We start from the raw sequence: 11,190 nt of genomic DNA, 5'->3' as shown, positions 1-11,190 counted from the left end.
CTGACTCAAAATTTAGGAAAATTTTGAATGTTATTTATGTAATTCCTTCCAAAAAAAAATAACTTTTCAAAAACATAATCACTAGTTTTCTAAAACATAAAATTATTGTATAAAATTGTGAAATTCTCTCTCTAAAGTTTGGTGACCACCACCACAAATAAAGGAAAAAAAATTTGCATATATAAGAAGTACGCAGAGCTGCATACATTTTTCAGGTTATATGGAGGGTATAAAGAGGTTTTATCCGCGTATAACCCCTTGTAACATCCATGTAACCCATTGTAACCTACCTGTAACAAACAAATAAGTTCTTAATATATGAAAACAGAAGCGTGAAACTTATTTATAAGTTACAGGTAGGTTACACTATGTTACATGAAAATTACAAGAGGTTATGACATGTGTATAACCCTCCTTATAACATCGGTATAACCTCGAAAAAGTACGCAGCGCTGCTTACGTCTTACGTACGTAATTTTTCCCCAAACAAAGAAAGGCTAACTCCCAAAAACCTCATTTAATTTTTTTTTTTTGAGTATTGAAACTTTTTTTGAAGACCACAAGTTTTCATTCTTTTGATTTATTAGCCGTCTATGTAAGAGAGAAAATAATATGTGTGAATAATCAATCACATTCGAGCATAAACATTCTTTCATTGTGTATCTCATCATGTACTCAAATATGAATCTGATTAATTACCCACACATATAAACAACCGCATGTAATATTTTCTCCTGAAGATGATAAGATTGAAGATCATTATCAATCCCAATCTCTAAAGAAAAAACTGGAATAAAGTTGCAGAGAAGAAACAGAATGCTGCAGCGATTTCTCTCTCATGAGTGGCCCTGAATAAAATTCTTATTTAAACTGTGCAATTTTATAATTCAAAACACAGAAAAGCTACAATTAATCTTCTCTCTATCCAAAAAGCAAAAAAAACTATAATTTGAAATGCAGCAGAATCACCTAAAAAGTAAATCTAACCAGAATCAGAACACAAAACTATCATACATAGAACATCTGTCCAACGTTCAACAAGCTCTCATGGGGAAGATGAAACATCACGCTGTTCTCTCTACAAATCCTCCTGAGAAAAGCATAAACATAATCCACAGCAAACTTCTTCATGAGGTTTGAATCCCTTCGAGCCCTCACCATCGTGTTGCTCAATATATGCACCACTCCAGCTTCCTTGCATCTCTTCAAGAAATCAATCTCCTCATTCGTTATCTGGCTCGTGGGAGCCGACGACCATGTCGCAGAGCTTCCCTGCACCGGCATCGAATCTAGCGATGAGGTGTTCTTCACCTCGATGATGGAGCCTAGGGTATCCATATATTCGGCTTCAAGAAGATCGATGGACTTTGCATTCTGCTGCGCTGAAAAGGCGCACTGATCATCCGAATCCGAGTCGCGCTCCATCATCGCCTCGAGACGGACAAATGTGGAGATGCTGTCAAACAACATCTTCTCGAAATCATCATCCTTCCTGAGCATGTCTTTGTATCCGTATCTCGCGACACAACGAAATATATGAAAGTTTTTCGTGCCGATTCGTTTCACGAGGAAGCGCTCCTGTATGGGAACGGTGTAGACGGGAAGGTACTTGACGCAGACGAAGACGACGATGGAATGGATGGCGGGAAGATTGGTGATGAGGTGGGAGAAGATGTGAGGTACTCCGCTCGCAAGTTCGGTGTAGACGAAGCCGATGCCTGGAACCCGAACGAGGCCGAGACCGGGGCCTAAACCTAGAATCCAAGCTATGGAGACTCTGGAGTGCATTTCGAACTCGTAGCGCTTGACTGTAACGTAATGCCAAACATACATGATGAAGAGGAAGATGGCGGCAATGGCGAGTGGCACCCATCCACCTTCATTGACCTTGAACAGGACTGCAGAGAAATAGGTGAGTTCGACCAGAAGGGAGAGGACGGTGAAGAGGACGATGAGTATCCAATGGCTTCGCCATACCAATAACATTATAGGAATCATTAACAAGGTTGTGACCAGCAAGACGATCACGACAGCAGTTCCTGTTCGGAGAGAGAATCAGATTAGTATAAGATCAAGTGCTGTTGCTGATTATAATATCCTGAAATGAGAAAAAGCGGTTGTATAGCTCTCTGGGGATGTTGCAACTGTTTGTTTAGAGCAATTTCTTTAAAGCTATTATTAGTATTACAAATTATTTTCTTCATGATAAAGCAAAAACAAGTTTCTTATAAATATCATAGTCTAATAATATCTAGTTATAAAATTTCTCCCCACCAGCTTCTAAGAAACAGCAAGGAAGCAGTAACAAAGAAGACTATAATTAATGCCTTGATAGCAAAGCCCCAAGTTAGCTCAAACAGATGTAAAATCAATAGATTTTTCAGTGTCATCTCTTAGTTCGATATCATGAAAAGATTTGATCTTTGCCAGCTTCTCATATAAGCATTGCACTTTGGATAATCCTCCTCAGAGATAAAAAAATATAGGGAAATTTACCTACATACAACACAATTTTATGTATTTGGATATCTAGCATTAAAACATTCATATTTAACATGTGTACCACTTAAATCATTAACATCGCAACAAAAATCGCAACAAAAATACCACCATACAACAAAAATACCACCATAACTATCTTTTTAAAAGTGAAATACAACTTTTCATGCATAAGTTCATGGCGCCAAGGTGTTGAAGTCAAAATATCAAACTTTCGGTGTTAGATATATAAATATATAAGAATTGTCTGATATATATGTAATTTTTAAAAAATTTAATGAGAGTCTGTTGTGTTGGTGCCTAGCCTAAAGAGTAATTTTATCCTTTGTGCCTAAAGAGTAATTTTATCTTTTGTGCAACTAAGAACAATTTTGCCTTTTATTATTTATTATTTTTTAATATAAATAGGATTAATATATTTAGGGTCAAACTTATTCATGAGATTGGGTCTTGAATCTTAGGATTAGCATTTGAGAGAGATTTTCTACATATCTAATGGTAGGATTTGGGAGAGATCACCTACCTCTTGAATTGTAGGTGAAATAAACTGATTTTATTGCTTGTTTTGATGAAATAAAATATTTATTTTGTTCTAACTTCTACGAAGAATCTTATCAGAGTCACTAATGCATGACAAACAAGTTGGAGATCAGCATGTGTACCATAAGCATTGCCAATCTGGCTCTGATTTTTGAACCCAGCAGTAACAGCAATGCAGAGGATCATCAGAATCCAGTTAATGTCTGAAATATATATCTGTCCAAGAAATTTCTTTGATGTGTGGACAACCTTGACCCTAGGGAAGCAACCAAGAGCAAATGCCTGCTTGATTATTGAAAAGGTTGCAGAAATGGTGGCTTGGCTAGCAATACTAGCTGCAGCTGTCGCAATTATAAACATTGGCCAGTATATACCATCTGGAACTTAAAAGAAGAAGAAAAATCACAATCTTTTCACAAGGAATGTATCAATAAAACATGAAACAAGGAAAGTGCCAAATTAGTCCCCAGACTATTCAGATGACGTCATTTTAGTACCATAGCATATAAAAGTGTCAAATTAGGGGCTATTTCAACTGATATTAAAAGAGTATGCGGACTAAATTGACATTTTTATAAACTATGGGACTAAAGTGACCCCTGCAAAGAGTCAAGAGATCATTTTGACACTTTTTTTTTAGTAATGAAACTAAGGTAGAAGAGTGAGAAGAAAGAACCGACCTGGAATTGACCTATAAAATGCATCAAAAACGTGATCATGGTGTTGCATGATGTAAGCTGCTTGGCCGGTGTACGCCAACAGAAGACATGGGAAAACAACAACAGTAAAGGCGATCTGCATCAAAAGCAAAGCTTAGAGTAACAGACAAATTTGGAAGAAGAATAAGGTTGCTTAAGAACACAGCACAGTTAACCTGTACAGCAAGGACCGGAAAATGGCACAGGTCGGCAAATAATACATCAGTTCCTGTAAAAAGAGAAAAATATGTCAAAAATAAAAATAATAAGAAAAGAAAGATAAAATTTTTAACATTTTTTAGAAAATAACCTGTAATGCTAAGCATAATCCCTCCCAGGGAAGTCAAATTTTTGTGGCCACCTTTGAAATATCTAACTATGTGAAGTGGATTAAAGGCTTTGAGAACTGAACTGTCATATTTGCATAAGTTGAGCGCACCTATGGATCCTATTAGCAGGAACCAGATGAGAACAATGGGAGCAAAGAGCCAGCTAACTCTGTCAGTACCATAATGCTGCACGCTAAACAAACCTACTAATATAACCACCGCCACCAGTACAACCACATCTGCAATAAGATGGACATCAGAAAAACCATTTAGTAAGGATAACAAGCAACCTTAAGGTCAAATGTGCACCGATTCGAAGTTGCGGAAATATCAGATTCCAAATATAGTTGAGGGATTTAATATACATACCAACCCAATTTTCTTAGTTTAAATATCAAACATCTAAAATAGCACGTTTATATACTTAAAACATAAAACCTATTAAACCCACAAGCAGGGGCAGAACCGGCATTAATTTTTAGGTGAGGCAAAATCACCAAATATCCTTTCTTCTTTTTCCTTTTTTTTTTTTTTTTTGGAAATATTGAGCACTATGTCACCTCACCCTGAAATGCTGCGCAAATCCTAAAAATCCTTTGCCCTCATGTTATATTGTTTGCTTCTAGCGCACTGTTCTGTGACATCACAACTCAGGATTTAACCATCGCTGCTACTAGCACGCTTGTCGTAGTTGTCACCATTGCCTTGCTCTCTGGACCACCACTTATTCAGACACTGCCGCTGTCGCTTGTTCCCTGCCTCCTGTGAAACACTCGTCCTTGCATCTTGGTAAATTTTTTTTGGGGTATTTACAGAAGTACCACCCAATTCTTATGTATTTACATATCTAACACCTAAATTTACTTTTGCATTTTTAACACCTCAATCTTTCATTCAAGATAAAAAATAACACTATTTTAACTTAAAAAAAGTGAAATTCACCTTTTTATGCATAAGGTGGCATATAGGTTAAAAAAATGAAGTAAAAGCATTAGATTTGCAATTACATAGGAATTACATGGAATGCATGTAAATCTTCCAATTTTTTTTCCCGAGAGAGAGGTGACACTGGTAAATTTGTGGGTTTAATATGTTTGTAGTGGTAGGTATGTAAATATACTAATTTTTTATAAATGTAAAATGAGAAATTTTTTAGGGTATATATATAAATTCTATAATGCAGTTAAGCACATGATGATCACACCAAAGGTTTCCTAAAAGTGGTTTTCGGTATTACTTTAAGAAATTATACAACAAAAACAGAAACCAAACATTGAGAGCACCCTGGATAAAGCATGCATATTAAATGAAAAAATAAAATGCGAAATGATCCCTTGACAATTTCAAAGGGACCATTTTTGTCACACATTATAAATGTATTTAATTCAGTTCCTTTGCTCCTCAAATATAATTCAAGATAATCTATCTGTCTGATAATTTTGAATCAGATTTGAATACTAAATGGATTATTCTGAATCAGATTTGGTCGGCCAAGGAACTAGTTTAGACACATCAGAACATTTAGGACTAAAATAACATCTCATCATAAGTTTAAGAACCATTTTATCATTTTTCTCATAATTAAACTTACCACTACTTATGCTAGGGCGATTCACCTTGATTCCACCAGATGCAGAGAGAACTGCAAAAGGAAAGTTAACCTTGAAATCAGAAAAGAAAAATATATATATGGAATTTCATTAAAATGTCAACCGGATGTCAGCGGTTAGCAAACTAAAAAAGCCATATGCACTAGGGGAGAGAAACAAATCCGCAATTTGAAAAATGAGACATGCTTAATGATAAATTTAAACATCACGTATAATGCAAAAGAGACATGAGATGAGAAAAAAATCTAATAAAATCTAGAAAGATTTACATGCATACCACTCAATTCCTATATATTTACATATCTAACACCTAAACTTCATTTTTACACGCCACTTTACCTATGCATGAAAATGTGTATTTCATTTTATAAAAGGTAAAATGTTGATATTTTTAATGTGATATGAAAGATTTGAATTTTATAAATGTAAAAAAATAGAATTTAGGTCTCCTATATGTAAATACATAAGAATTGTTTAATATGAAAATAAAGACGGGCATAAATAAAAGCAATGAAAAGCACGTACCAAAGAAATAATAGTAGAGAAATAAAGAGGCGTTTACATGCATAGCACATAATTCTTGTGTATTTACATATCTCACCCCGAAACATACATATTTACACAAAGCACTCAGTTCTTTAACATCACATCAAACATAGCACTATTATCACTTTTTTAAAGTGAAACACAGCTTTTCATGCATAGATTTAAAGTACCAAAATACTAAGTATGAATTTTTAGGTGTGAGGTAGTACCTGAAATAGCCGGAGTAAGAATACCATCCCCAATGGACATTGAAGTCCCAACAAGAACAAGAATAAGAACAGCATTTTTCTTGTAAGCATGAGCCTCTAACCAGCGCTTGAGCTTTGCTGCGAATGAATTCTCATCATATGTCTGGCAACTATATGTTGTTAACTCTTCATCGGTTCTATGCTGGTTGGGAATAGTCCTAATTTTTGCATGTCGACAGAGCAGGGAGTATAGGGCAAAAGTACCTCCTGAAATATCAGAGCATAAAATCATTTTTTATGTGATAATAAAAGGAGGAACGCTAAAGAAAATAGTATTTATTGGCATTACATAAAATATTAGAGAGCATTTAGTAGCAATGAGCACATCAGTTAGGCAATTATATTGGCATTCATAGAATCTCATCGTCTAAACATATTTTATTACTTAAGATATGAGTTTAGCACCAACAGAAAGTTTCAGATTTTAAAACAATAAAAAAAAAACTGATTTAGCTTATTCATTTTGGCGACAAAACATACAATTTAGTTAAATAAAATAAATGAATTAAAAAAATGTCCTCAATAATGTTTCTTCTCCATAAAAACCACATCACCTACTAAACACTCCGAAGACCAAAAACGATTGAAATAGAAAGTTCTCACGAGAAATTCTTCATGAGGAAAATATCAAAATAGCCCCCCAACTATTTGTAAAACGGTGGTTTTAATCCCATACTATGTAAAAAGTCTGATTTGTCCCTAACTTCTTTAAACATGGACCAAAATATTGAATTCATTAGTAAATATAATTTCCTAATTTCTTGATTGCGCTGAATAACTCAGGAAAAGGTGACAAGGAAGTAATGCATCATAAAAGCATTCGGTACATTGGTGAGATCCATTATTGCTTTTTTGTTGTTTGATTATAGTTCGTTAACATCATTATTATTACACAACAAAATAGTGATGCGATATGAAGGAGAAATCGGTACAATTTTGCACAAAGATTAAAGCAAAGCAAATTCTTTTTGTTATTAATCCAAAACAACACAAGTATATAAAGGATAAAACACCAACAATTCGAGAGGTGGGCCGTCTCACTCAATTCTTACAATTCTTGAGGGAGAAAATCTCTCCTAAATACTAACCCTAAGACTCCAAGACACCAATTCTCAGGTATCAGCCAAACCCTAAACACATTAGCCCTGCTTATACTAAACAATAATAAATGACAAATGGCTTAATTGCACTTAGGCTAATAAAGATTAAATTTCACTTGGATGCTGTCATAACAAATAGGTGCAGCAAAAATCAAATTCTATTTTTAGGTTTTTATATTTATAACACTCCAAAGGTAGCAATTTTAAATTTTCAGTCTCCAACCAACATATATCAACCTCTACTACCAAACTCTTCTAAATATCTTTTCATTATTTTGGCTTACTATACTACTTTCTAAAAGGTGCTAAATAAGGATGAAGATTCAATCTCAAAATATTTAAGAATTTATGAAGTGCACAAAGCTTGTAAGAAGTTCTTTTTCATGATTATCACTTTTCTCTATTATTTTTGGGGTTTGCTTAAGAATGCCTTGTATGGGGATAGTTAATTTTTCAAACAAAATTGAGAATGCATTGTATGGGATCGTATATCAACCTGTATAAAGTTCCCCTTTTTAAGCCAATTTTTGGGTATTCCTTCTGTCAAACAAGCTTATGATGCTTAATAGAGAATAATAAATATTACTTAATCATGAAATATGGACATTTAGGTCTTTGGGCACTTCATGCCGTTGTTTATATAGAAAATGTATGCTACAAATAAATGGTGAGCTGAGATTGCCATAGACACTTATTACATGACAATAAAAACTTATAAATTTTAATCAATATCGTCAGGAATAACAATGGTTATGTGATTAATTCACATATTGCTAAAAGGGAACACAAAGCTTTAAGAAAACATTATCAAAAGTTGTGCTTCACAAAAGATATGATTCCAAATGTCTCCAAAACTAACAACAGGATGTCGATTGGGTACTTGAAAACACAACAACAAAGCCTTAATCCTACTACGTGGGGACGGCTACATGAATCGTTTTTCTCCATTGCGTCCTATTTAGTGTCATATTTAAATTTTAATGGGTGCTTGAAAACACAGATAGATTTTAATGGGGAACACTTTATTTACTGAGGTGAAATGGGCCAATCATAAATTAATCTAAATCTAACCGGTTGTAAATTTGTTTACAAATTTTATGCAAAATCAATCAAGAAGATGCAGGGTTTATTTGGGGGTTGTTGGCATTGAAGTTTCAAATTTGTCTTATTGTCTGTCATGAGATGTCTAACTCAGTATAACTAAGAATAAAAATTAATTGGGGCATTTGCATAATATATAGCACCCGATTTGCATCCATTTACATATATAGCATCAAAACTTCACTTTTTACACATATAACACCAAAATAAATAATATCACATAAAAAATACCATTACATTAACTTTTACAAAGTGTAATGCACCTTTCATGCATAGGAAAGGTGGCCCATTTGTAAAAATTGAAGTTTAGATATTAGATATGTAAACACATAGAAATTAAGTGGTATGCATGTAAATCTTTCAAAGCATTTTGAAAGCAAGCTTGTTTTATAGGCTTCCTCCTATAATTGATTTGCAGTTTTAGATGAAGTGTTATTCTCATGATCTGAATGTCCTTTGTTTTTTTTTTTTGAGCATTTGAGAAATGGAAAAATACTTAATAATAAGTTTGTAGCACTTTACCTTGACCATTGTCATTTGCTCTCAACACCACAAAAACATATTTGAGGAGTGGGATAAGGATTATAGAGTAAATAATAAGAGAAAGAGCTCCAATAATATCTTCATGATTGTCCACTCCCTTAGGAAATGTGTTGTAAAAAACATACAAAGGTGATGTGCCCAAATCTCCAAATACCACCCCTAAGCTCTGAAATGCGAGCCTTAGAAGCAACAATGAAGAGAATTTCTGCAAAAAAAATTAAAATAATTAATTTACAATGATAAAATTCTTCATTATGATCATAAAAGAAATAAATAAAATTAATTTATCTTCTACCAAGTGACAGCAAAACTAAAGTAGGCATTATTCCAACTGTTTGTAATCAAATTCATGTCTTGGGTGCTCCATGAAGTTCTAACTCTACTTTATGGTAGCCTTCTATGCTAGCTTCAAATTTTTTTAACTTCAGTAAAAACTTTTCCATTCACATTAAACTATCTACCAGTTTTATTGGTGAATATTATGCAATGTAAATATTCAAACAGCCAAAATATATATATTTTTACTGCATTTTTGTCTTCAATAAGTGTCACATTCATCCTCTCTCTCTAATAAATCATATATCATTCTAAAAGTCTTTATTTTACCATAGACCAGGGGCCAATTTAAATTTTTACTTCTATGGGAGAGTAATTTAGTTTTTGGCTCTACTGAAATATTACTTTGTTCTTCGTTGTCCCTGCAGTATATATCTATTTTAATAACTCTATTTTGGACACATCTCGGCTTAATAACCACTAGCTTTTTGTTTTCCAACAGTAGAATCCATAATTGAAAGGTAAGATTGGTTTAATACAAAGAAGGGTAAAGTTTAAAATAATTCCTTTCTACGGAGCTGTAATATTAACTTCTCAAAGAGCAAAAAATAAAAAAATCTCATGAAAACGAGAAGATCAACTCAGAGAACAAAACGAGCAACAAATTTATATTAAGGACTCCAAAGGAAGTTCAGCAATCTCAGTTAAGAAATTGACCAAAGAAACTACAGAAATTGTGATCAAGTTCTTGAAAATTCACATAATGCTGTAATTGGAATATTCCAAGAATTTACATTCATTTTCCTAATATAGACAACACAATCTAAAACAAGCGTGGAAGTATAAAACCGAAAGAAAAATATCTGTCCAAAAAGAAAAAAAAAAAAAAAAGATTCGATGATAAGAGCAGAGATGAATCATAGGAGAAAAAACACAATACAGATTCATCTAAAAGAAAACCGCTTAAAATTTAAAAATAAAACAAAATAAATAAACCCAAAAGAAGCAGCAATACTACAAAACGCAAAAGAGCACCTACCTTCTCACTGTACATATTCCTAATCCTGCCAGCCTCTTCATCCATCGGCTGATCAAGCTTCTGATCCAAATCCCACATGCTTCCTTTGGATCCACTTTCTTCCGCCGGCACTGAAGCCATCAAAACCCTTAGCCACTACCAACAAACCCGCCCTGAAACTCCAAACCTAAACCCACGGCAGAGCTTAAGTCGCCTGTAAACACTGAATGTCACAATAAGAAAAGAAATCTCGTATATCGAATCCAATAGATGAGCGACAGCGACCTACAACTTCTCCTCAAGAACCCGAAGCACTTCAAATCCCCGAGCTGCAAAGCTCAATGGCTCGGGGTATCGGCTTGAGCTGCAGAAAGTGAATCCCGATCAGTGAAAGGGCTTCACATTCAAATGAAGAGAGCGGCCATGATCGTTCCTTCAACATGCCAATCAAAGCCAGAGAGAGAGAGAGAGAGAGAGTTGTCCTATGTTTCTTCCATTAATGCGCCTACAACTATTTTTCATTTCTTTCTATGTATCCGGAAAGAAGACAACGAAGGGCTATATTTTCTTATAATTAAAGCTGAAAACGAGTCCAACCTTCTCTTGTGATTTTCTTCAATCGGGTGATTATTGCAAATTTAAGATTGTGGTCTTACAATTTTGATAAGAATTTAGATAACAT

At 34.1% G+C, this 11,190-nt stretch overlaps 1 protein-coding gene across 2 annotated transcripts; it reads right to left on the bottom strand.

Moving 5' to 3' along the window:
- Positions 1–843: 843 nt before the first annotated feature.
- On the bottom strand, positions 844–10,984 carry LOC110028698 (probable potassium transporter 11). 2 transcript variants are annotated; one of them, XM_020730658.1, is made up of 9 exons: positions 10,530–10,984; positions 9,194–9,419; positions 6,432–6,677; positions 5,658–5,708; positions 4,048–4,305; positions 3,914–3,966; positions 3,720–3,834; positions 3,162–3,422; positions 844–2,039 (listed from the first exon to the last, which is right to left on the bottom strand). In XM_020730658.1, the coding sequence occupies exons 1-9, from the start codon at positions 10,647–10,649 to the stop codon at positions 1,009–1,011; spliced, it is 2,361 nt and encodes a 786-aa protein (XP_020586317.1). In that variant the 5' UTR covers positions 10,650–10,984; the 3' UTR covers positions 844–1,008. The 2 variants fall into 2 exon arrangements, with proteins under 2 accessions (XP_020586317.1, XP_020586318.1); XM_020730659.1 differs by having other exon boundaries at positions 3,162–3,416; positions 10,530–10,980.
- Between the last annotated feature and the right edge of the window lie 206 nt (positions 10,985–11,190).

Source organism: Phalaenopsis equestris, unplaced genomic scaffold (genome assembly GCF_001263595.1).
Source record: "Phalaenopsis equestris unplaced genomic scaffold, ASM126359v1 Scaffold000522, whole genome shotgun sequence".
NCBI classification, from domain to species: Eukaryota; Viridiplantae; Streptophyta; class Magnoliopsida; order Asparagales; family Orchidaceae; genus Phalaenopsis; species Phalaenopsis equestris.
Note: the sequence above shows the minus strand (reverse complement) of the source record. Positions and strands in the feature narration are given on the sequence as shown.

Excerpts from the sequence above, each read along its gene's own strand:
- LOC110028698 (XM_020730658.1), bottom strand. The coding sequence starts at position 10,649 with ATGGCTTCAGTGCCGGCGGAAGAAAGTGGATCCAAAGGAAGCATGTGG. Across the intron at positions 9,420-10,529 it reads GGAATATGTACAGTGAGAAG|AAATTCTCTTCATTGTTGCT; the intron begins GTAGGTGCTCTT and ends TTTTTTTTGCAG. Across the intron at positions 5,709-6,431 it reads TCTTACTCCGGCTATTTCAG|TTCTCTCTGCATCTGGTGGA; the intron begins GTACTACCTCAC and ends TTCCTTTTGCAG.